Here is a 27,372-nt window from a genome sequence, read left to right on the forward strand (position 1 = left end):
TAGAACAGTGGGCGGTCTACTGTTTTTTTTTGTGTGTGTGTTTAAACTTTCAAACAAATAATGGAGTGTTTGGCATTTCAGAAAATTACACTCTGTCCAAGCTGCTGATCGACAGAATTGCATCACGCCTCCATCATAAGGCATTTTTAATGTGTGACGGATTCGAGAAACAATTCAACGTGGGCCAGCTGCCTGGTGGATGAGGAGCTGGTGCCAGAGTTTAACTCCGATTTGAAAAACCTATTTTGGTTTTGATGCAATATGTTTTGATGCAATGTCTTCCGTTAGCGGTTCGATCCCCGTCTCCCCACTCCACGAAGATACTGAACCCCAGATTAATGGCTGTGCTGGTCGTGTATGAGTGATGTATATGTGTACTGCACATAGATGCTGTGTGTGAATGGGTGAAAACTGTACTTTGAAGGAGGGCTGTGGTCATGTGATGCCTACCGCTTGATTGAGCTCATTACTGGCATCACCGCAAATGGTTTTGGGGGCTGGTGAAAGTTACAGGAGAGCATAAGACTGCTCCACAGAGACTGGGACCACGGACAACTCCACTGCCCGGGCCAGAGCGCACATAAGACACCCAGTCCGGGTCTTCTTTTTTTTTTTTTTTTTTTAACTCTTTATTTATAGATCATTTCCATCTTTTAGTACAGGGAGGTAAAACAAAAGACAAATACAAAACATTGAACAATTACCCAAATTCAAGGTCCAGGGGTGATCAATAAATCCAAAAGACAAAGTATCAAACAGTCCGGGTCTTCTTATACATGTTTGGGCATAAATAAAAAAAATTATATTATTTATTTTTACCAGCTCTGTCAGTAATTTACTGCTTCTCTCTGGATCCTCCGGCTCTCCATTAGTGGAAGTTTAAAAGTTCTGTTTGTTTTTGACGTCTGGGAGAGAGAGAGAGAGGAAGAGAGGGAGCTGAGTCAGTGTGTGTGTACAATTCAAATTGTGGATCATTAGTGTGTATTAAAAAGATTGCCACACGCTCACATACCCTGAATTCAATAGGAAGTAAACTATCGTTCACTGACGCCCGAAAAACAATTCAGCTCACTATCAGCAAAAGGCCCCATAAATCTGAAGCAGTGTTTCCAACATCACAGCTCAACGAGCGCCGGTGTCACCGCCCCCGGCAAAAACCTTAAACATCTCCTTTCACACGCTGACACAGAAACACACGCCGACCCGTCGCCGCCCCCCCTCTCCATCGGCTAACATGTCGCACATCAGAGGCCCCACAAGTCCGAGGTTTTATCCCTTCGGGCGACTGAATCTGAAACACACAACTTTCACTTTCATGCCAGCCCCCGCTTCCCTCCGCGACATAAGCGGCCAGCCTCCCTACAGAGACGGCACAAAGATATGAGGCAGACTTCTGGCTGCTCACAAGTCAGGACGGCTTCAGAGAGTCGGCCCAGAGAAAGCAAGTGACTGAAAGGGCGAAGGAAGAAAAAAGAAAAGACAGCAGAAACGAAGAAACAGTGATAGCGAGTGTAACAGATACAAACTTGTGTAAGAAAGTGACAAAAAAGGGAAAGGGAAGGGAGGGGGGGGGGGGGGATTACTGGAGAATTAGAATTACCACATGCTGAAGTTAATTAGAGCTAGTTGCCGAATGGCTTCAAATTGAAAATCCCGACTTTTACAATGAAGCAGAATGCAGGAATTAATGTCACTCTGCAGATGGGAGGTTTTAATTCCTCTGGCTCGCTATCAGATAGCGTCGCTTCCAAGCTGCAAATCCTCAAAGAGGCAGTTTCCTCTCTTCATGTCCGACCACGATTTTAAAATAGAGCCGTCTTTTTTAAATGCACTTCCTTTTGCGAAAGAATGTTGTGAATGTTAAACGACGAGCAGATATTTCGGAGATAAATATATTTTGTATGGAAGAAATCTACTTTACTTTGCTCTAGCTGTTTACGCACATGCAGAAAGAACTAAACAAAAGCTAAAAGGAAGAAAAATATAATTAAAATCATGGTGCAGTCTCTGGAACGATGATAAATTAGTTGGTGCAACAAATTTGCTTACCACATATCTACACGTCTTATGTAAAAACCATAAAGACATAGAAATAAGCAATCAAGATCTCTGGATGTGTTTTGTATTCTGTGGTGGCTTATGGGCTTACTGTTAGTTTTAACTGGCAGAATTAAATGAGAAAGCTACTAAATAGAAACGTGTTAATTCATCATGCTTCTTTTTATTGTTTCCTGACTAAAACGGGATAATCAGATACTTAGATAGAGCCATATCTTATTTCATTTATCACATTCAAATGAGAAAAATCAAATACTTATCGAGAAACTGCAAAAGTGACTTAAACTACAGCAAAATACTGGCGTTTCATAATACATTTTTAAATCTACAACCCTTTGATGACAGATATGAGAAAAAAAAAGGTCATTGCAATGTCAGTGTCCCCTGCTGTAACTTAAAATTGCTATAATCTAAATCACAACTCTGGCGCATGTTTTATTCACGTCATTTCCTTTGCACTGTACATATTTGCCCTTTGGCTGGTGTGTATTTGCCAACTTCAGTAAACTATGCACACATGCTGCCTTGTATTATCATTACATCATCGATGCAATCTCTCCTCGTTAACATGTGCCTTGGTTAAAGCAGCCTACATAGAAAATGCATCCATCACGTTTTCTCTTTCCCGGGAAAAAATATAAGCACAACCGAACTATACCTATGACTAATCTATATATTATTATTATTATTATTATACTATAACTTATCCTAGACCTATAACTATGTAATTTGCATTTTAAACCCCACCTCTCTGTCATCAGACGACACCGCTCACCGCTTTGTGAGGAAAACTGGCCGAAGCTGCAGAGTTCACTCGGTGTGCGAATGCAAGAAAAAGCACGTTTGAAAACCAAACCAAACCAAACCTCCTCCTCCTCCTCACGCTGTTTTGATTTACTTTCAACGTTTCGAGACGTACTCACGCACGCAGAGAGACTATTGGCTCGGCGAGGGATCCTGGCGAGTTTGAGGTCACGTCTGTGCTCAATGAGCAGAGTGGGGAAACGGTGACGGCTCGGCTGACAGCAAGCGATTTTGGTAACAATACACATGTAATTGCTTTCACTGCTGCTCGTGCTTTATCTTCGCGGGACTCGTTGCAGCTGTATTTTTTAACGCTGCCCCTTTTACCCCCCCCTTCTGTCGCCCCCCCCTATTCCCCAAACTCCTGGAAAGCATATTAGTCTGACACTTAATGTGTGCCGATGTCCAAAGCAGCTGGTCCTGACTGGCTGAAAAGGCAGTGTCAGGTCATTAGTGCAGTCAGTCCGCCAGCTCCCCTTCAACTGCCAAATGCACCGGCGGCTTTCTGCACCACCTCACACACACACAGACACACACAGACACACACACACACACACACACACATCACATCACATGTCCATAAAGGAATATGACACGTTTCTACCATTTCCCCGGTTTCATGCTTAGGAACAAATTCTGGTCAATACACGCTCCTGCATCTCACTCTTTCGGAAACACACAATTTCCAGACAACTCGCCGCATCTCTCTCTCTCTTTATGTGCACAATTCGACCTTCCTCCTCCTCACCTCTCTCACCCATTCCTCATCTTCCCTCCGTCTCCGTCTCTCGAGCTCAGCGCTGTCACCCTGTCACTTACTCTCTCACAGGTCATCACTCTCCCCACGTTCAGGTCTGTACCATAAAATGTTTTCAGATTGAAAGCAGCTGGGGTAAAGGGAGAAATCTCTTCTACTTTTCTGCATCCCCGCCCAGGGGCTGCGGTGTTCTCAGACCTGGAAGTGATTCATTCTTTCAAACGTCCCCGGGACAATTTTCGCATTTCTTTGCAGCCCGATTCCGTCTTTCACTCACATGCACATTTTGTAATTGAACCCGGAGACGTGAGGAGCCGCTTGCAGATAAAGAATAACAAAAAAGAGCCCGAGCTTCATTCAGCCAATGTCAGCCATTTTGAACACGATCATCAAACCATTTGTTAAAGCCAATGGCTCCCGTACGTGTCTTTATTCCATCTGCAGCACAGTTCCAGTGCAGCATGGTTCATTAACCAGACTTGGCCCCGAGGGACTAACTTTGCTCCCTCTTGAGTTTTCCCTTCTCAACTTCCTTTCCCAACTGCCTCGGTGCAAATGAAAAACAAATGCTTCATCAGAAGGAGGAAGGCACGAAAGCACGGCTCACACCTCGTAGGCATGTCAGCTTAATGGATTGAATAACCTATTTACTTTGAAGTGCCGGGTGCAAGGAGTAGTCTTGTCGAAGCCTTGTTTTGCGGGAGGAGAGTTAACGGACAAAGATTTAACGCCGCCCTGTCGCCCCCCCGGTTAATAAATCGGGAAACATCTGTGCCGAGGCTCGTGCTATTAGAACGTGTAATGTGCAGCGTTTTTGAATTGTCAGCAGTCTGCGAAGGAGGGTTACATTCATACAGCATGTCTCAAGCTGGCCTGCAAGGAGAGGTCAAAGAGAAACAGTAAAACACCCCCCCCACCCCCTCTCCCTCTTTGTCAGAGTGCTTTTTCACTTGTGCATTTTTCTCACTAATGTAAAAATGTGCCGATGTGAATCCTAATGAAGGGGACCTGCCTTTCAGCAGCCTCTTCTAAAGCTCTTATGTCATTTAGGCGCCCAGCGCTGATATAATGGCGTTAATTGAAGTCGGCTTCACTTCTCAGAAGTTCACAAAGCCCTCGGAAAAAAACTCCTACTCTCAAAATTGCGACTGTGCCCGCATTTGTTGCAGTGGCACTTTTCAGGACATGATGAGATAAAGGTTAAATGTTGCCGTTGCGTAAGTGATTAGTCCTGATGGGCTGGAGAGCACAGGTGGGGTCCAGAGGGGGAAGAGGCGAGATTGCAAAGCCAGCAGTGAGCCGGCTGAACGCTGTGACTGCCAAGCCCTCTCCTCCACACAGAGCCACTTCAGATTTAATTACACCCCCGGCCAAATGGCCCATCCTATGGCGGCGAACTTGGCAAGGAGCGTTTACCATTCTGCCTCATCACTATGAGAAATTAGAACAGCCCTGGACATTTTTCACTGAAAGGACACCTTTCCATCCGCTGGGCTGTCGGCTTTGGCTTAGGTGGTGGAATGGGTTGTCCACAAACCAGACGGTCGGTGGTTTGATCCCCTCTCTGCGGTCGGGCCGGCTAATCCAGTCCGCATGTGTCCTCGGGCAGACAGTCAACCCCAAATTGCCCCTAATGGCTGTACCAGTAGAATGTGAATGATGTGTGATAGAAAAGTTGAATGGGAGAATTTGACTTGCAGAGTAAAGCGCTCTAAGACTAGAAAGGCGCCATATACACGCAGTTCAATAACCATTTGTGTTGCTACATCGAATGAACTGACTCGATCTTGTTTTTCATTACAGCGCTGGGGTGGGACGCACGGGTTGCTTCATCGTGATCGACGCCATGATGGAGCGCATCAAGCACGAGAAGACCGTGGACATCTACGGACACGTAACGCTAATGCGTGCCCAGCGCAACTACATGGTGCAGACGGAGGACCAGTACGTCTTCATACACGACGCCCTCCAGGAGGCCGTCAACTGCGGCACCACCGAGGTGCCCGCCAGAAACCTCTACGCGTACATCCAGAAACTGACGCAGATAGAGGGAGGGGAGAATGTCACCGGCATGGAACTGGAGTTCAAGGTACAAGAATCTGTTTCGACACCGAACACCTGATGTAAATGTGTAACTTTCCATGAGAAGCTGGCCTCCTGTGGCCAAAGTCACACACAGGCCCCTGATGTCACACTTTGGTGCAGCTCCTGAACTCGTTTCCACTTCCCATTAGGCCCCAGTAGACAGCATGGGGCCTGTGGTTTCCGCTTTGCTCCCTTCGGTTGAGTCACTTGTATAACGCAACGTAGGGTGAATTCCCCCTTTCTGTTTCCCCCCTCTCCTTGAGCAACCGGGCTCTCGGCTTACATGAAAAACGCCAAACACAGGTTTCCCCCCCACCGCAGAACAGTTTCCAGAGGGACTCGAGCAATATTTTCTGCATTTACAATGAGAGGCTCAGCCCGGTCCAGCCCTCCGCAGGCTGTGGCGCTGCATTCCCTTTCTCGTCACGCACATTCTCCCTTGCTCCGTGATAGATGTTGATTCCATGAAGAGATGATAAGCAGGTTAGATTAAACGGCACTGCTGTCCACTCCTGGCTCTCTGGGGTATCCATTTCCCTGTCTTTTCATCGCAACATGCATCTTCTTTCTTTAGTTGAGGGGGGAAGGCAAGCTGTATAGTTACGTGAAATAGCAATTATCCACAGTGCACCGTGAGCTATTAAGAGTGGAGATCCCATCGCACGCTAGGCACAGCTTATTACACCTTGTATTCTTCAGATCTTTATCGTGTACAACCTATCTTTGGTATCAGGGCGGTCGGTCACAGAGGACTGCCGGTTCTTCCTTCCCCTGGCTCCGGAACACTCAGAGTGACTTCCCTGTTTCTCTCCCTCCCACGCAGCGTTTAGCCAACACGAAAGCCCACACGTCACGATTCATCAGTGCCAACCTCCCGTGCAACAAGTTCAAGAACCGCCTTGTCAACATAATGCCATACGAGTCCACGCGGGTGTGTCTCCAGCCCATCCGGGGAGTCGAGGGCTCCGACTACATCAATGCCAGTTTCATTGATGGGTACCGGTAAGTGCTCAGATACTCTTGACACCCATTGGACTTCAACGCAATAACCAGGCTGTCACCCATTACTGCCTATATGTTTATCTTTAGTCTAATGTACAACTTTGTATACATTATACATTTATTTATCTTTCCATCTTTATATTTGGCTTCAATACTTTGCCTTGGTTACTTGTGTCTTTCAATCACATTTTACTTAATATATTGTATTTTGTGCTCGGGATTAATAAAGTATCCATCCATCCATCTATCTATATATCTATCTATTTATCAGTGGATTTCTTTAATTTCTAACATGGTTAATGTGATCCTGTATTGCATCTGTACCCCAACGCTGCGTCATCTCACTTTCTGCTCTTGTGATGGATGCTCCTCCTCAGGCAACAGAAAGCCTACATTGCCACGCAAGGACCATTGGCAGAGACCACAGAGGACTTCTGGAGAATGCTCTGGGAACACAACTCCACTATCGTCGTAATGCTAACCAAGCTTCGAGAAATGGGCAGGGTAGGCAAACACTTTTTTTATCCTGCTTTGTCGGGCGACAGAACACAGAGGCAAACGTTACCAAACAAGCCTTATGTGTGAAACACCACACAGTCATTCAGTCATGACAAGACAGTGACAACATTTCTGGGAATGAACACAATGAAGAGTGTGTGTGTGAAGAGAATGTTTTGGCTCATTGTAGTATTCCATTTTTTTTTTTTTAAATCCCCGCAGGAAAAGTGCCACCAGTACTGGCCAGCGGAAAGGTCGGCCAGATACCAGTACTTTGTGGTGGACCCCATGGCCGAGTACAACATGCCCCAGTACATCCTGAGAGAGTTCAAAGTGACTGATGCCAGGGTAAGTGGCGGTGTTAAAATTGGAAAACAAATATACAACAATTTTACATTTGATCACACTTTCCTTTGTTTTACGTATAATGTGTAGTAGAGGCATAAACATGTATTTTAAAAGATTTACCATTTGCCAACAGCAGCTTATATACAAATTCATAGCAAGGTTCCACAATTTAACGTTTCCAAACGGGACTTTTTAGATTTCTCAAACCGAAAATCGCTCTCTCTGCACCCGAGTTGGTTTGTGAACTCTCTGCCGTTAGTGTTGTCGAATTATTTGCGCATTCCTTCTTTGCTCAGTTCCTTTTAATTCATTACAATTAATAACACCAGCAAACATTAAAGTATATATATTTTCTACAATCTGCTTATATAATCAAATTTTAAATATATATTGACACCTCCCCGTGATGTGAAACACTTTGGATTTAACATTACACTCGATTTAGCTGCAGCAGTCGATGACAAATTTGGCTTTGTATCAAATATTTGTTTACACCGAGCTGTGGCCTTAAGTGTAACATCAGCATAAGTATATATTTGTAGAACTTGCGACACATGTCAATGTGCAAAGAACACAAACGTGACGCCGGCAGCAGGGAGCTGCCAGAGAGTTCTTAATTCCATCAAAGGCTTACACAGATAAATAGCGCCGGCTCCCTTTGTAGTGCGTGTTACAGTGTCTCGTCAATGGGATTGCTTTCCTTATCAAGGGGATACAATATCACTTAAGTAATGCACACCCTCAAAGTCGATTCTCCAAGCACCCTGTCGAGGGGAGCACATCAAAGCAAATAGCATCTTTAGCGTTTGTGTTAAATATATTCAGGTAAAGTGACAGGCATCTCTAATATCAAAAGATTCCCTCTAATGCTTTAAGCTCGGCACCAGATTTCAAGAATGCAGCCTGGTGTTATAAAAACGACAATGGTGTGAATCCTCGTTTGGCTGCCTGCGAGTTAATAACTTCCGAGTTTCGCTTGATCCGTTTCTTTGACGCTAATTTTCCTGTGTTTTTTAAGTGACGCAAGAATTTGTGTTTTTCTCTTTGCTCAGGACGGACAGTCTCGGACGGTAAGGCAGTTCCAGTTCACGGACTGGCCCGAACAAGGAGTGCCAAAATCAGGAGAGGGCTTCATCGATTTCATCGGCCAAGTACATAAAACAAAAGAGCAGTTCGGCCAAGACGGGCCTATTTCGGTCCACTGTAGGTGAGTGATCAAACCGGTAAACACATTTTGTATTAAATAAATAAAATGTTTAAAAACCGAACTTTCTTTCCCCAGCATTAGAAACATAGATTACAACAGACGTCATGCGTCACATTCACTCACAGATGTACAGTTTTTACATTGAACAGGCTATTTTAAGTAAGTGAAACATCTGAGTCTGTTTCTCTGGCCTCAACTTGACCTTTGCTGTATCGTGCTTGTCTCCTGCACAGCGCGGGTGTTGGCAGAACCGGAGTTTTCATCACCCTCAGCATCGTCTTGGAAAGAATGAGATACGAGGGCGTAGTAGATATTTTTCAGACAGTGAAAATGTTGCGGACACAGAGACCAGCGATGGTGCAGACAGAGGTGAGACGTGTTCTTTCTCCCTTTTTCTACTACACATGCAGAGCATCTGTTAAGACCTATGATTCGTTTGGTTTGTGACTAATTTGAAAGCGAAGACAATCTACACTAACTGTTTTATAACAACTGGTAACTACTTATTCTTTCTTTGTTTTTGTACGAAAGTGCTTAAAATAACTTATTTGCTACTTCAAAGTAAAATACTGCCTCGGATCGATGAAAGAAGCTGCTAAGAAGATTCATGGGGCTCGAGTATCTTTTGTAAAAGTCATGATTAAAGCACCAGAATGATGAGATCCAGAATCAAGATTGTGCAGCCTGCGTATTAAAGACTTCTCCCTTTCTCTTTTTTTTTCGGTTTTCAGGATCAATACCAGTTCTGCTACAGAGCTGGCTTGGAGTACCTGGGGAGCTTTGATCACTATGCAACGTAAAAGACCCAGTTATCGGAGGAAGAAAAAAATTAATGAAAAAAAAAAGCAGAGGGCCCTTTGGAACGAAAAAACCCAGCGAGCCTCTCTTCTGAGCCATAAATTCCTGCTTGAGAAAGAACTCCTTAACTCCTTGCTAACAACTCATTACGTGTTGGATGTGCGACATGACTCGTCAAAAAATGAAAAAGATGATTCCTGGAGGACCAAGTATTTCCCCCACCCCCCCAAAGCCCCCCCCACGAAAGACCTCACCTTGAGACAAAGGGAGGGAATCCTGACTGATGAAGCTTCATACGGAATTACCTTTTTTTTTTTTCTTTCTTTCTTTCTTTTGCTTCAAGGATTCATATTTTTGGGACGGAGGCGTGGGGCGGGAGGGGGGAGCTCATAAAAACTGAATGAAAACCAACACAACAAAAAAAAAGTATATGAACAATAATGACATCGTCAGAAATGCATCAGTGATTATGAACCGATAACGAGAGGCACTGGAGGCACACAGAATCACGGTGGGGGGGGGGGATAAAACTCGATGCACATTGTAAAAATACAAAAAAATCTGTTTCACAATCAAGTACACACAAAGACAACCCATCGAAAAAGAAGACAATGCTTGGTCCACGACAGCGGGACACACTTAAAGTAATAATGAATTAATACTCCTTCTCCTGTCACAATGTTCATCGTCTAAATTCTGGAAGGGGGGGTGGGGGGGCGGACCTTGAATGATCTATGAAATAAAGGAAAATTATTATTGATTTAGTTTTTTAGTACTTTATTATACAGCTGATGTGCTCTTTTTTTTGGAACTGTGTGAATTTCCTTTTTTTTTACACAAATTTATTCACGTTAAAACGTTCGGATGTTCTTTTTTTTAAGCCGTAGAACTGTTCTGACGTATGTGCTATTTTTTTGTTTTATTTTTGCTTTCTATGTTCTTTTGTTTTTCTTCTCCCCTCATTTCGTTGCACTGAGTGCACAGAACGGAATTCACTCCGCCAAAATATAACTTTGTTCGAGAGTTATTTTTTGGTCCTGGATTTTCTGTTTGCTTTTCTTTTTTTTTGTTATTATCCACGATCACATGACATGGTAACTAAATTACTCCCATCAGATAAATTGGGGCTTTGTGGAATCAACAGGGATGAGCAAAGTATGAAGTTTGCTGCTACCGATTATCTCAGTTCTTCCATGTTCGAAGGATGATAAGAGAGAGCCTGATTGGAATTGGACAAGAAGATATATATATAGATATATGCTACAGATTGCCAAATATATGTGAGATATGTATTACATTATAAATATAACATTCTAAATATATGGATAAAGAGTTAAAAAAAAAAAGTATATGAAATATGGAAAGTCTATGAACGAGTCAAACAGAGTGCTAAGGGGGAAATGAAGAGATTTTTTCACTGGAATGCACATCAGTAGGACAAAAATTGTATTCTGATTCAGTGCATCTTTTCTTGTGCAATAAATTTGTGTGTTTTTTAGATAGGGGTTTTTATGTGGATATGTTTTTCACTCATGACATTGTTGTCCTCCTCCCCCCCCGCCACCACCGCCCCCTGCAAAGTGAAAGTCCGGGAGCGGGAATGTCCGGTGCCAGTCAGAGCATCGCTGGTGCAACTGTTCAAACTCTCACATGCGGTCTGTAGATTAGGAGACAGAGGTGTCACGTGGCCGCTCGCACCACACAATAGGGCAAAGTACAAAGACGTCACTTTTCTCGTGGTTCTTTCAACACATCTCTCGACCGCAACGACATTTTTTTTGGTTTTTCATTTTGCATTTAGAGTGCCTTATATTTATGCCTGTTTTTTATAATGTTTCATTTAACATGTTAAATGTATCCTTTGACTAATCTAGGCATTTAGTGTAAATGTAAAACTGTATAGTTTATTTACCTTTAGTATTCATTTGTCACACGATGAGATTATATATGCAAATAAGAACATTTCAAAGCTCATATTTTTCATTTTCAGTGGCCTTATTGTGGCTGTGTGAATTAGAATAAAAGAGTTTATATATATACATATATATATATCGCTGACCTCGACAGAAAAACGGTCAAGAACACACAATAGCTACATGTTATTCAAATGTTCTAACATGCAGCTGACAGGAAACTGGTCTCAGATCTGAACAGGACGACGTCCGTCAGTACGCGCGTATCAAGGCCCTGCTTCGAATTAACAAGCTTTCTACCTGTTGTGGTGAGGATCAGATTCTACAACACTAAAGTCGTTCATAATATGTAGAAGTTAAACAAAAGAATGCCTAATGCACAGGTCATCACTGAAGGGTTTCTTCGTCATGCCTTAGGTTTGAATTGTAGACTTTCATGTGTGTGTGTCACTACAAAGAGCATTTATAGAGAAATACAAACTGCAAAGTATCGGTTCTGTTATTCTGACAATCCGAGGTGTCGTGTTAGTTTTCTTTTTGTTGACACAGTCAGAGACGAAGGGTTTTAGGTTTGTTTCCATGTTAACTTCTCTGTAACCTCTTTGATGGCTTTGTGGATGTGCATTCCAGGTGCTTTCTTTCCCTTGTTAACTCGAGCAGCTGCGTTATGTCCGTCGACTGCTTAACCGATTATTTCTGTCCTGATTTTGCCATATAAAAGTTCTATTATTTAACCTCACGCCGACTAATGTTACATTACGTTCAAGTCTCGTAAAACATGTTTATTTTTCTCATCTCAGTTTTTTTCTTTCTTTTCGTATGCATGGTGAAACATTGCAGAATGGCCAAAGCTGGCCTGGTAGGAAGATTTGCACTTTCTCTATCTTTGTACTATGCACCGCCCTATTGATTCTGAAACCCAATAATATATTACTTGAACCCATCTATAAAAAAAAGTCTCCTTAAACGTTCACTTTGTGTGTATGTAAATAACACAAAAAAGGTCATCAAACTCTTGAAAAAGACAAAAAAAAAAGATAATAATAAAAGTTTGTGGCGAAAAAGAGCATCCGTCCTGATGCCATGGTTACTCCAGCAGATGATCTCAGAAGAATCTGTCCCACAACCATCTGTTCTTGTGGCTTCGCCATCCAAGCTTGGAGTGTCATTAACAGAAATAAACGTTGTGTTCTCTGCTCTCTCTCTATCTATCTCTCGTCTGGATGCATAGACTGGAAAAATTCAATACTGAAATTGTAAAGAAAAAAAAAAAAAAAAAATGGCTTGTTAAAAAGATCATACAATTACCTCTGATTAGTTGTAAGCGTAAAATGTTTCTTTTTCTGAATGAAAGGAGTGCTTTTTATTTTCTTACTTAGGTTACATTGGTGGAGAAAGAAGTGTATGAAAAATCAGTTCTTTGCTGACACAAGTTCCATTTGTTATAAATGAATTCTATTAAAAAATGTCAGTGTTATGCATCGGCGTTTCACTTGTTTCCCTCCACCTCACTTTGACTGGAAAAGACTGATGAAGCTATTTTACCCCCTACTGGTCTGGGTCCAACACATTATCCCCAGCGCTCTCGTGAAAGGAGGGAGGGAGGGGTGGGGGGGGGGTTGAGCCTTGCCGCATTTAAATAGATTTCCATTGCTCTGGTTTTTTCTGTCACTGGTGTCGGCTGCGATGAATCATCGGGAAAAACCTCTGACGGATGAAGTGCGATGTTTTTTCGAAAGCCGTGTTGTGTTCTTAGCGACAAGGTTGTGAGGGGCTGTGTCTCAAGATGAAAACCACAGTTCAGCTTTACCACATGCAGTCACACTCCTGCTCTTAAGGTCAGAGAGTGAGATGTGTACAACTATTGACCTTAAGCATGGTGTCCATACAGGGCGACTCATAGAGTATTAAATCAAATGAGAGACATTGCACTGGTTCGGATAAAAACCAGAGGATAGATCCATCTTCTCTGGTTGTGTACAAATCCTTAGTTCTGCTAAATAACACTTATTAGCTTTGAAGCAATGTGATACAAATTCAAAATGTGCCAAAAGTGTCACTTCCAGTTTATTAGCTCATCCAACATGCGTCTGCAGGAAGACATATGCTTTTCTTTAAGGCAGCACGGCAAAGGCTGCAAAGGTCTTTAGCGCCACTTGCACTTTGGGTGTGTAGCTGTTGCCTGATTCATATTCTACAACCAGTTTACATGCATGTGATATGCATATTAAATATTGCTGACACTTGAGATTTTGCTGCTGAAGGACTTTCAACACTCAAGTAACATTGGCAAACAGTAGTTTACATAATAATACATTTAGAAAACAGTGTCTGAACAAATATGTCAAATGATCAGCACAAATAAATGAATTAAAGGCCTTGCATGACTAATTCCTTTACATAAATATTAAAGCTACTTGCAAGGAACTCGAAAGACTGTTTGACCTTTACTGTGGGACAGGGCTAAATAGTCTTAATTATTCATATTACTTTAGCTGGCATGATATATTCATTCTGAGTCCTTTTCCGAGGTCAATGCTGATGTAAGAAATGCTACCACACTGTTGGTCTACTCAAAATCTGGCTGTGTGTTACTCCGACAACAACAGCCCATAATTCCATATTCCAAGTACAGCACTGTGGCACTAACCCAAAGCAAAGGGGAGTGCATGAAGGGAAAAAAAATGTTTTTGTAAACAGTATTAAACTGCACGGCAGCTGGGGACCACGTTGGAAGTCAATAACCGAATGCCTGGAGAAGTTATTCAAAATTCAGGAAGCCATCCGCGCAGCCGATGCGAAAACATTACTCCACACGATAACAAATGACAGATGTAGCCAGGTATGACACGGAGCTGGAGAGACATTATTCCCGAGTCTGCCAGGGAGCGTTTCGCAAAATGTCGGCGCACAACGGCAGATCACACAGAGGTGTTGAAATGTAATAAATATAAGATACAAAACGCTGTAGTAGAGACAATATGTCAAAAGCAATGACACGCTGCGGGATCTGAAGAGGGGATGCAGGCAGCATTTATGGGGGGAGTTTTGTGTTGTTCTCGTATTGCACCTCGAAGTGAACATGCAAGCTCGCTCAAATGTTGAGTATCTGCAAAACAAGCTGTGTATGTTATACTGTAGTTGGACGTTTTCTCAGAATCGTATGTGACATGTAGAACCCATACAGCTTGCTGCGGAGCAAGAGCAATTACTGCTTCATACCGGATGTGACAATTTGACAGAAGTCGGCCAAAACAAATCTGGAACTGTCTCGAGTGCCAGTGCGGACGTTAGCTTTCGCGCCTGCTCAAGAACGCAACAAAATAAAAGAACTCCCACTGTCATCAGATTTTATTTTTGACCGGAGACCGAGGTTCAGACGTGTCGAGCAGATGTTCTGTCTTCTTCTCTCAGCAGTTTTTTCGCCGTGTTATGAAACCATCCAGCCTGTCACAACACTGTGCACGAGTCATTTCTCATTTATCCTTGTTCCGCCCTTTAACAGCAGCAACTTCCTCCGCTCCTCGACTCTGCTACTTTGTATAAATTTGATAAAAATGTGTCCAGATGACAGCCAGGGAGGCCCAGTGGCCTCGAGGTTAGAGAGACAGGTTTGATTCCCTGGCAAGGAAAGACATGTCACAATACATGCACAGCTGAGATGCCCTTGAGCAAGGCTCCCGACCCAGGGCGCTGCAGCTGCGGCAGCCCTCTGCTCCATTTGTGTGTGAAAACACAGGAATTACTTGGCAAAAGGAGAAGAAGAGTCTTCTTCTTCTTCTTCTTTCTTGAGCTGTGTGGCTTTGCTGTCATTAGTGGGATTCAAGAATGAAACGCTCATTTTTATTCGCTTAATTTACAAAGTAGAAAAACCTTCTCTACCTAATTCTCCAGGAGAAAAAACAAAATGATTACATGACTGTGTATTCAAAGGATTTAATTACGGTGGCAGGTTACTTTGATCCAGGAGCCCGACCCTCACAGCCTCCACCTCTCACTGGGGTTTTATTGCCACATTCTTGCATTGACCATCATGTAGCTCATTAGCAACTCATGGATTAGGTTGTGACAAATTTACTAATGAAACTCTTAGGCATGCACCTATCTCCATAATTACATGAACAGGTAAATAATATATAACTGAAGATGAACTGATCTCCAGAACTCTGAATGAAGTTTAAGCTGAAACATTATTTTCAACACTTGAAGAAAGACTAATCTATTATGTATGTAGAAGTTAAGCTTGTGCAAGGCCTGTTCAGGAAGTGGATTCTTAGTTCACGATGGAATTGAGAAATGAAAGTTAAGGTCTGGATGAAAAAAGGAGACGTTAGTAGACTCTGGAGTCGTGCTACAGTGTCACCTGAACAAATAACCTTCATGGAAGAGACATCAGAGGGAAAAGTTATTGGCGTCTTTGCAACAAAATTCAAAAGGTCGCAAAGGAACTTTTAAGCAAGCTTGATGCATTTTGGAAACAAGTCAAAATATAACTTTTTTGGCTGTAAGAGCAAAGGAATGTCTGGAGGAGAAAGGTGCAGGATTTCTTCAACTGCTCAGCACAGGGGTGGATCAATCATTCTTTGGGCTTGTGTTGCAGCCAATGGCACGACCAAGGTTTTACTGGTCCAGAGAAAAACTCACTTAAATATGAATACTGGAAGAAAAGATTGTAAAAAATGTGAAGGTGAAAAGTTGACGCATTTCACAACAACACCTTGAAAGCCACAGCGAACTGACTCAAGAGGTGCACGCTGAAGGTTTTTCCGCTTATAATACAAAATGATCAATTTATTTTTTGAATCTGAAATAACTAAGATCAGAATCATGATTTGATTATTTTTGTATTGCTAGTTTGCTGCAGCTCCTTTCCGACTCAAACACTTTCAAGACAAACATTTCATTAACCACATGTGCACTTTAAACGATGTTGTTTCCTGTTTACCGTCCTTTGATGCAACTTGTTTTCAATTTGTAAGATAAGAGCAGAGGGCCTGGTTTCTTCTTTACGCTTTTCCACTGCATTTTAAACCAAGCTCCTTCCAGACCTCAGAAATAACTCCACAGAACGATGACATTGAATATAAAAAGAAACACAGTTTCCGTCTGTGACCTGTAATTTGGACCGAGATTCAAACGCTTGCCTCACACTGACATTTCCAGGTGCAGCGCAAAAGAAAATACCTCAATTGCTGAGTAAACTGAAGCCAATTCATTTCGATCGTGAACATATACCATATTGAGGCAGTCCGGAGTTTACAATGTCAAGTGGAAAGACCTTAGCAGTGATTTCATACACTTGCTCAGGCCAGAGCTCACCCCCCTGTCACCAATTCACAGTCACAGCTGGCTGCCGGCAAAGCTAATATTAAACCTGAGAGCTGTGCAGCTGTGTAAAGAGACATTGCACTTCCTGGAATCTCGGCTTGACTGCACTAAAGGCTCGGCGCAGAACAAGTGGAGCGACTGTGTGCAGCAAATTAAATGGACAGCTATGGTCCTGCGAGCAACCACAACCCTAGGGTCTTATACCGGCAGAATATGTGCGAAGGCTGTTGTGCAGCAGGAAGACGGCGCCTCCCCCCCCGAAGCAGGCCGATGATGATGATGCGCACGGGGATCCTCTATCGAGCTGACTCGCAGTTCAAAGATGACGAACCCAGATAAGAGCCGACACCGCGGCCGACGCTGCACATCGCGTTAGAGCTCCTTCAGAAGCGAGAGGAAAAAGGTTTGACCTTAAGTTGCGCGGCGAGGGAGACGGAGACAAACACGGCCGCCTCTCAAAAGAAGGCGGTGAGCGGCGTGATTATATATTTGGTCTCTGAAGGGCCCATTACCGACGGCTCTGTGAAAAACAGGTTAAGAGAGGCTTTCGTCAAGTGAGCGCTAAAGAAAACCGGGGAAAGATAATAATTGGTGAAAATAGAGAGGGATGGGACGGAGACGACTTCAGCGAAAAGGTTGACTGGAGAGACGAAAGGGAGAGTCGGGGCGGGCGAGCGAGGAATCCAGCGTTAGTCGACATTCGCCGATGGAGAAACCGCTGAAGGTTAATTTTTGCGAATCAGCATCTGGCCAATTTCCCACAAACATGAAAGAACCTGTGATAGATAGATAGATAGATAGATAGATAGATAGATAGATAGATAGATAGATAGATAGATAGATAGATAGATAGATAGATAGATAGATAGATAGATAGATAGATAGATAGATAGATAGATAGATAGATAGATAGATAGATAGATAGATAGATAGATAGATAGATAGATAGATAGATAGATAGATAGATAGATAGATAGATAGATAGATAGATAGATAGATAGATAGATAGATAGATAGATAGATAGATAGATAGATAGATAGATAGATAGATAGATAGATAGATAGATAGATAGATAGATAGATAGATAGATAGATAGATAGATAGATAGATAGATAGATAGATAGATAGATAGATAGATAGATAGATAGATAGATAGATAGATAGATAGATAGATAGATAGATAGATAGATAGATAGATAGATAGATAGATAGATAGATAGATAGATAGATACTTTATTAATCCCGAGGGAAATTCAGATCATCCAGTAGTTTACACAGTTAACACTTAAACACCTCACTGACATATATACATAAATCACATACGGAGAATATATTTACAGATACAGGAATGGAATGATGTGATAGTATAGCCAGTAAAGCTTCAGTTGTCATAAAAACTCAAAAGGTGTTAAGTTTGTCCAGTCTGGGCTACTGTAAAAAAAACATGGCGGCCTTTGTAGAGACTCCCCATTCAGATATAAAGCATTTCAATATAAAGGGGCCCATTCTAGGGTAAAAAAGAAAACAATTCGTACAAATTAAATGAAACACGAAAGTGGAAACATCAATCGGATTCAATTTCTTCCAATTGATCCCTTCCAACTAATCACACTGAACCTCGGACACATCTCAACATGGACACGGTCAGAAACAAAGTATTCATCGCTTTCCAATTGATTTAAAATGTTTTCCATTAAAACTGCAAACCTTAAGTGAATGCACGGCTCTTAAATGTCAATGAACTCCGAGTGAATCCATTTCCTAATACGACCTAAGAAGAAATAACAAACGACACCCCTTCCGGTGACCTTTCAGACCTGACTGACACCAAAAGAAAAAAAATATACAATAAATGTGCGAGTTGAAGCCAATTGGAAGTTCACAGCACACATCAATTATCCTGTCAAGGCTGAGAGAGGGAGAAAAAGAAAAAGAAACAGGAAATTTAATGTAAAAGCTCCCCGACAGGTTTTTTGTTGCAACCTAAAGCAATAACGCACCTTCAGTCCAGTGCTCAGCCGCAATCTTTTCATATGCTGCCACTTCACCGGGGGGGGGGGGGGGGGGGTGAGGGTGGGGGGTGGATAAGTACTAAGGGTATATTTTTTTTGTGACCTCAGAGGACACGGTGTCAATTATTCCGGGTCTGGCTCTGTGGAGGACTTCATTCCCCTAATCAAAATAAATGGCCAGGGCAGCAGAAAGTGAATGGAGCTAAGCCCCCCCGATATTCCTCCGAGACAGGAGAGAGGGGGGGGGCTCGGGCCACAAACAAACCCATTACCCATTACCAATCGGATGCATCAGCACTCTTGGCCCATTTGAATGGCTCCGGCCCCCCTGACCAACCTCCACCCACCCCCCCCGCACCAGGATTCTTCCATTTTAGACGCAGGAGCTGATAGCAGGAGTTTCTTCTTCTTCTTCTTTTTTTCTTCCCCCTCCCTTCTCTCTCTTCTCTTGCACTCCGCCCTGCAGTCAATCTTACATAATACATTCTGATGATAAAACTCGTCCGCGTATGGCAGCTCCGCTAACTGAAAGTGGCTGTGACTAACTCACTGTAATGGGAAAAATTTCAGCTTCCTGCATATAATGGGGGGGGGGGGACGTGGTGGAAGTGTGAGTTCAAACTTTAATGCGACGCTGTAGAAGGGGTTGTGGGGGTGGCCGGTGAGAAGGAGGGGAAGGGGGGGTGTAATTAAAAGGAGCTGTCATGAAATTAAATGTGTTTTCTTTCTTTTCTTTTTTTTTTTTCAACCCCCTTTTTCTTTTCTCCCCCGCCAGCTGGGAGTCATCTCACTGTCAGGGTGTGTATAATTTCAGCAGATAGCGAAGACAGTTCTGCTCAAATTAACTATATATATATTTATTTTTTTTCCATATAGGGGGATCCTCGTACAGAGCGAGCCTTTCACGTCGTGTGTCTTCTTCACGGTGTCTTTTTCACGATAAATTCGCTTTTTTGACACGAGACAAAACTTTATCAGGAATAATCTGAAGCTTGAAAAGGTTGAACAAATGTGATAAGAGGAATAATCAACAGTTTTTTGGTGTATTTGATTAAATCTTTGATCAGAACATACTAATATATTTTCCGATTGAGCATCGAATCGGAAGCGCTGATTCCAGAACATAAAAACTCAAAAGGTATTTAGTTTGTCCAGCCTGTGCTACTGTAAAAAAAACATGGCGGACTCAAATATAGAGTATTTAAATATAAAGGGCCCATTCTAGGGTAAAAAAAGAAAACAATTCGTACAATTTAAATGAAACACTATTGGAAACATCACTAGGATTATATTATTCAATTTCTTCCGATTGATCCCTTCCAACTAAACAGTTTCCATTAAAAATGCAAACCTTAAGTGAATGCACAGCTCCTAAAACTTTATCAGGAATAATCTGAAGGTTGAAAAGGTAGAAAAACTGTGATGAGAGAAATATTCAACAGTTTTTAGGTGAATTTGATTAAATCTTTGATCAGAACATACTAATATATTTTCCAATTGAGCTCCTAAATGTGGAGATAAAAGCACCGAATCCGACACGCTGATTCCAGAGCAGCGCTAGGTAAACCTTTTCATCGGTTGCGAGTGTTATCCCAGTGGTAATAGTTATTTTGCCGCTGCACCAGGGAGGTTGTTGAAGCGTGTCCTCCGCTGAAGGCCGCGGCGGAGGGTTGCCGGCCTTCAGCGCAGCAGGTGGCAGATTCCATTTTCTCTGCCAGGCGGGGATTCCCACCTGAGGCCACTCGAGCGCAGAAAGTGTTATCATTTAAAAAACATTTAGCTGGGACCTTCATCTACAAAGCCTGTGGTTTTTGTGTGTGTGGACAGGGGGGATGATCAATGTATTGCGACCTGAGAAGTGGGATCGTATTGAGCGCATGATAATGAGTGAGAGGAATCCTGCTGGATTGTTTTGAGCGACGTGAAAATGTCCTGTTTAATGAAATGAAACAAGGAGAATGGAGTTACACTGGAAAGAAAATCACGTATTCTCTCTTCCTCCAGCTACATCTCTCTTCTTCCGATACAATCACTTCCCATCACACTATCAATTCAGATGAGGAATATTAAACTGGCTGTGTTACGTTGAAATAAGCCATTCTTTTTTTTTTTTTTATTAATACATTAAAACAGAGCCGAGCGGATTCCCCCGGAGAGCAGGGGGAGCAGAAACCAGTGGATGGTTGACTGCCACTGCTCAGGGCCGTACAAGAGCATTTAACCAGCAGAGATTAACCACGGAATTCCCACAGGTGGACGAGATGTCCTAGTGTACCGCCAAGGGGGGGGGGACCGTCTGAGAGGGTGAGAGGAAAAGAGAGGAAGGGGGCGGAGTGTCCGTGTAGCGCTGACAGGTTCGGTCACTTGAGAGTTTGCAGTGACATGTGAAAGAAAACCAGAACAGCCCTCCATTGTTTTAAACATTTGAGAATCAGTGTGAGGTTGTGATTACTGTGTCGTGTTGAGCATCACACAAACCACGGCTCCATACAGAGGCTGTGTTGTGGCAAAAGGGAAAAAATGGTGGAATATATTGACTTCTCCTGAACTTCTGCAACTTGACCTAAATTCTATTTTTCGACACAAACGCTCAAGACGATGGCACAGCACTGCTCGCCAATTTGTTCCCTCCTGAAAACTGTCCCTCATTTTCCCGCTGTCTTAAAATATATACCGTACCTAGACGTGACAGAAATCAGCCTAAATCGGACGGACGTTTTATTTGTTTTTTTGCGAGTCCCGCCGTGACATTTTCTCAGGCCATCGCTTGTTAGCATCCGTAACATCACACCCGTAACCACCTGAATACTGTATGTTGCATATCAGTCAAATCAGAGAAAGTTCACAGAAAAATCCAGACGCTGAGTTGAGTTTGATTGTCATGCAATCAGCTGTCATAGGAAAAAAATGCTCACTTTCCAACACTAAGCTGACTATACGTTAATTCTGTAAGTAAGTGCAAGTGCTGCTGGTTTTTGGACGAAAATCAGATGTATAACTCTATTTCTCCCTTGTATCAAAATAAATTAAGCTATTTTCATCAATAATAGTAGTTAATGTTTTGTCTCTTTCAAAAATAACAAATTTCACAATTTTTATTTCTATGTTTATCAACTTTAACTCCACAATCAACGTAAATTTCAAGCAGCGCATTTGATAACATTCTGAAAAGTTTGCCCGTCTTTCCGTCTCAGCCCCCTCTCAAGTGTCTCACCACAACCGAAGCAATTAAGACCCCCGACAAAGACAGTGGACACCTCTGCAGGAACACCACTGTGTTGTTTATTACATCAGCAGCTTCTCCCATGTCTTCTGTGTGCCTGTGGAATATATGAACGCAGGAAACACACAGCAGGACCACTTTCTCTCTCTCTCCTTTTTTTGTGCCTCTTTTGAGCGCCCCCATCATCTTCTCTTCCTCCCTCTCACGCTTTATCTCTCTGCCTCCCTGCGTTTTTTTCTCTTCTGTGTTTCCGCCCGCGAGTGGAACCGATCGTTCTGGACTCTCTCCTCCGTCAGCCAGGAAAGCTCCTCCGCTTGTGATGCGGAGCGAGCTAAGAGGCGCAGAGGAACATGGCACGTCTCCAGCAACGTCGGTTCATAGAGGGGGGGGGGGGAGCGGAGCGTTCTGTGTGCAGCCGGGATTAGCCTAATTGAAGTGTCAGCCTGAGAAAATTGTAGATGCATGCGGGTTAATGTCTGGGTAGAGCAGAAACTTCACTCATCTCAGTGGTGATGAGGAATGTGGCTTTCATTGCAGGCCTTGTTTGAGTGTGTGTGTGTGTGTGTGTGTGTGTGTGTGTGTGTGTGTGCGTGTGTGTGTGTGTGCCCCCCGATGACCCCGTGGTAATGCTAATTGTAAAACCCACCATCCTGTATATTTATGATGCTGAGCCAGCAAGGTGGAGGCTGTTGGCGACATAATCACTTTACATTGGGCCCTCACATTAAGAATTCACAATTAAAATCAGCGGTAGCTTTGATTGATTTAATTTACGTGCACACTTCTGAACAAACGTTAGTCGTCTCCGCACTTGACGTTACGTCAGTGTGGGTTGAGTTGGACAGCTCCCATATTTCTGGCTCTCTCTCCCTCTTCCTGTTTCCATCAGTGCAGTTGTCAGTGTAATTGAAATGTGTCACTGTGACAGTGGTAACCGGGAATTAACGTGAGCGAACCTAAGAGAGGAGAAATCAAATGATGCAAGCGGCGCTCGGGCCACAACGCTGCAAGAGAACATTTCCCCCATTTTGAGAATACACATAAAAGCTATTATTCCCTCGTCAAGGCATGGAACAAGAAACAACTGCTCTGGACAGGTTTCACTCAACGTGTTCACAGCGTGTCCGGAAAAAACTATTTATACACAGAGCGCCGACAAATTAAAAGCCACCACACGCCGGCCAAGCAGCTCCAGTCCGAAAGGAAACCAAAGTGGACAACGCTAATGGTTCATTTCGCATGTGTGCACTTAGCGGTGACAAATTAATACGAGGCGTTTTACCCCGGTCGCCGGCTGGGCACTAACAACATGTCAATTTGCTGCAGTCAGAGTTTGGAGCTGAATAGTTGTCGATTGTCACATCTCAGGGGGGGGGGCGTCTTAATGGAGTCGTGGCGTCGTGCCTTTACATTCAATGAGGTGAGTGAACGCCATCACCAATAACAGCAATCTAAGTGCCAAGAGAAGATGGTGTGTGTGAAGCAGTGGACGAGAAGATGACAGATGCAATTATCTGACACCTGCAGACGGGCTCTGGAATGTGAAGCATTTCTTGTATCATCTGTGCTTGTATAGATAAGTGGCCAGAATATAAAACTAAATATGTAGGAAGAAACAGGTAGCGCAGCAAAATATAGAAATCCAGCTCTTTATATCATTTTATGATATAGGGTGTTGTTTCTGCGGATGCAAAATAACTTGCATGGAAGTATTTTTCATTCAACTTGAGAAGGTCAAAGGTCAAGGTCTACAAAAATATGTTGACCTTAATATATATATACTTTGGGGCATTAGGAAACAGTGGCAGGACAAATCAGAACATGGTTGGCTTCAAATTTGATATTACTAGAAATGATGTCATCATGAAATCACTATGAATTCGGAGAATTACATCATATAGTGTATTAGCTTTGGCACCAATAACATTAGATGTATGATCTAGAGCTTATTTATCTTTCATAATCATTTGGAAATGACATATTTAGTTGTTTGTCCCTACGAAGCAGAATAGAACCTTTAACTGAATGGTGGGTATACACTCAGTAATGGTTTCTCTTCATGAAGTCAATTAACCTAATGCACATGAGATGGGATTGGTAGCGTTCCTCATGTCCACTCCGGGGTTATCCCGCTGGAGGATCACCTTGCAGCTAAATAGTGCTGAGTCACTCGATCCTGGCGATGAGGTCAGCGGGAAACGCTGCCGTAGTGTTGCCGCAGCGACGGTGATTTCACGGAGAAGGGCGGCTGTCAAGGTAAAGACCTCTGTGGGTCTTTGTGCACCTCACGCCAGCAGCTCACCCTCCTGTCAGAGAAAATCCAGCACTTACTTATATATCACCTTATGCTCAAGTTTATGATGAACACAAGCATGGGCGGCTTAATGTATATTTCCAAAACCTTTCAATAATCATTTAAAATATCAAAACATACTTGTCAAAAATGGAGAAATAAGTTTTTCATCAAATTTCAGGCTCCATAGGAAAAGTTCATGATAAAGCAAATGAAAACCCCCGATTATGACGTATTTAAAACCGAGCACTCGGCCTGTCTGAGAGCCTCAAGCTCACTTCACACCTACATTACAGTTAATTTACACTGATGAGGACGCGTGGGCGAGTAACTGGTAAATACTCCGTGCAACTGGAGCCAGTGTCTTAGGGAGAGAGCCCGGCTAAGAGTTGGCAGAGGCGCGCGTGGGACGGATTACTGTCTTCTTGTTTATTGCACTTTAATAGGATTTGATTTTATAGATTTTTTTTTTTTTTGGGGGCAGTTCCTCCTCCTCGGAACACGCCATCCGAGGGCTGAGAGATATATAATATGGATTAAGGAATGCTTTCTTTGAGGAAAATGTGTCCGTTGCTTTGCTTAAGAAAGACATTATCCTGCCTTTAAAAGTATTTATAAGTAGATGTATATTAAAGTTATGTGTGTTTGTGCCAAAAGAAGGAGCAACGCGTGTCTTTGTGTCAACATGCAGACGCCCGGCGAGCTATCAGATGGCCTCGCATGGGAGCTGAATTATTGCCAACAATGTGAACTTGAAAGTGATGTCATGTCTTCTTAGCGCAACACTGTGAAGATTACAGTAGCAAGTGCAGCCAAATATTGGATTATGTTCCTCCCAGAGCAGACGAGGCGGTTAAATGTTTCCAGGAGTATGCAAAGAAGCGCAGGAACAGTCAGAGTGCGTAATGCCCGGGCTGTAAAAACGTTTTTTAGTGGATACCCGATGACATGTGTCACATCTGGAGTACAGGGTGACTATTTCATTTTTAAATAAGCTGCTCCTCTGCAGTGCAGTGTAGCTGCCCTTAAAAAGTACACAACATGTCTCCCTCTATATTTATCGGAGACTAGCCTCAAGAAAGAAGATGATTAAGTCTTAGCATGTTTTAAATATCAAAATGGGATGGGTTTATATAGAAAATAATTCACAATTTAACATAGAAGGGATGTGGTCTTTTCATATGCTCGAATGTAAATAGTGAAGGCAAAAAAAGGCTTGAGGTTATAGACAACAATCTCATTAAGCTAGAACAACCAAGGAACTTAAAAATGGATGTTTGGATTATGTGCTTAGCAAAAACACCAAAACTCCCCCCAGGAGAAATACTGACAGTCTGCTCTCTTAGCTGTAAGCTGTGTTCAAATATTGCACTAATCATCCGCGCGGCGATCAGGCAGCAATTGGACGACTCCCAATTAAAATAAAATCTTAATACGTCGAACATATTTCCTCTTTCTAGGAAGTCGGAAATAAATGTTTCAAAGGGCGCCTGGCAAATATTGGAATTGCGAGTGTAATTTCAGACTGCAAATTATGGCCCGAGCAATAATCTTGGGGAAACGAGACACCGGCTTTAGTGTGTGAATGGAAACGCTTTCGCCCCTTAACTTGACAGTCGCTTTATTGCGGCCATTAAACCCTGAAGAGCCTGGAGTTGTTAACATGACAGAAACAAAGACAAAATAGTCCGACGTTCGAGTGGCCCCCTTCCTTCACGAGGGAAGGAGGGAAACAGGGGGGGGGGAATGTGTCAGGACAAACAGTTTTACCACTGTGTTATAATATTAAGTGTAAAAAGAAAAAAAAGCCAAAAGACCTCGGGGTGCCGATTAGGTTTGGACTGAGCTGAGATATAATTGGCTTTGGGTGTCGTCCAAGCTCTCTAAGCCTCCAAATGCAGCCCATTAGAGATATATTTTCCCCATTTTGGCCTTATTCTTTAATATAACGAGGCGGAGGGGGGAGAGAGAGAGGGCTCCCTTTCGACTGCAGACTTTCAAACTTTTGTCATATTTTTCCACCTTATCTGTATTAATTCCACTGACAGCCCGCTGATAAATCCAGAGCTGTCTCAGAGCGACAATGACAGCTCCCGGAAATCCTCCGTGGCGGAGAAACCTCTCCTCGCCTCACCGTCTCTATGGGACAGCGCTGAAAAAACCCACATGCACCTAAACCTGCTTTCTGTGAAGCTTTCTGATATTCAATAATCATCTGCTAAACAGCTTACTGCACTAACACAAGGCCGTTTCTTCTATAGGAGCGAAGAGTGGAGGTAAAGGGACTAGAAACAGTGAGAGGGAGATCTTTAGTTTTGAAGAATAAAATGGATATTTCTTTGTTCATTTGCTCTGGTGTCTTCCTATAGCCCCAGAGAAGGAAACCCGTCCTCTGTGTGACATGTCAGCTGTCTTCCCAGTCCGTTCCCTTCTTCCCTGACTTTCTCAAACTTTTAGAAACATCTCCAAAAAGAAATAACTTTGCTGAGGATCTTTTTTAAAATATTATAATTCAGTCTCACTCTATCCTATTGTATCCGTTTTAAAATGTCTACTCTGCAAAATTTTGTTCTGTTACAATGGCCTCAGCTCTTGCAGCGAGTTGAGTGAAGTCACAGAAAACTGTAACAAAGGGCCGGCTCGCTAAAAGTGTCGTGATCATTTAAAACGCTGACGTGCACGTGAGCACGCAAGCACGGACGCTGGCTTCCGTTGCACCAGCGGACCTAATGGGCATCCTCGTCACTGCCTGTGCTGCTCAAATCTCTCTCCACCATCTCCTCACTCATCCCATTTTCTCCCGGCTGCATTATCTTCTCTTTTCTCTTTCTTGGCAGCAATTTGTTTTTTTGCTTAAGTCCACCCTTAAAGAAAAAAAGCAATAGAAGACATGACCCCTGTTCTATAATGACGGTCTTTTGTATCACAGCTTGGGTTTAGGTTTCGGGAACATTACACTCCGAAGAACGGGCCGAGAAAAGCGTAGTTACCAGAAAGAGCTCGGTGTAACTTCTTGGAAATCACTGTGTTTCATATCATGTTACG

At 42.9% G+C, this 27,372-nt stretch overlaps 1 protein-coding gene across 4 annotated transcripts in view; it reads left to right on the plus strand.

Annotated features, from left to right (window-relative positions):
- LOC132995867 (receptor-type tyrosine-protein phosphatase delta-like) overlaps positions 1-10,266 on the plus strand; it is a 125,951-nt gene extending 115,685 nt beyond the window's left edge. For all 4 annotated transcript variants that reach the window (XM_061066096.1, XM_061066098.1, XM_061066097.1 and 1 more), the window contains 7 exons: positions 5,423-5,708; positions 6,528-6,706; positions 7,084-7,210; positions 7,427-7,552; positions 8,605-8,759; positions 8,993-9,128; positions 9,491-10,266. In XM_061066096.1, the coding sequence (XP_060922079.1) occupies positions 5,423-5,708; positions 6,528-6,706; positions 7,084-7,210; positions 7,427-7,552; positions 8,605-8,759; positions 8,993-9,128; positions 9,491-9,559 (1,078 nt within the window). In that variant the 3' untranslated portion in view covers positions 9,560-10,266. The remainder of the gene's footprint in view (positions 1-5,422; positions 5,709-6,527; positions 6,707-7,083; positions 7,211-7,426; positions 7,553-8,604; positions 8,760-8,992; positions 9,129-9,490) is intronic.
- Positions 10,267-27,372: the final 17,106 nt, after the last annotated feature.

This window comes from Limanda limanda, chromosome 22 (assembly GCF_963576545.1).
Source record: "Limanda limanda chromosome 22, fLimLim1.1, whole genome shotgun sequence".
In the NCBI taxonomy this organism is placed as follows: domain Eukaryota; kingdom Metazoa; phylum Chordata; class Actinopteri; order Pleuronectiformes; family Pleuronectidae; genus Limanda; species Limanda limanda.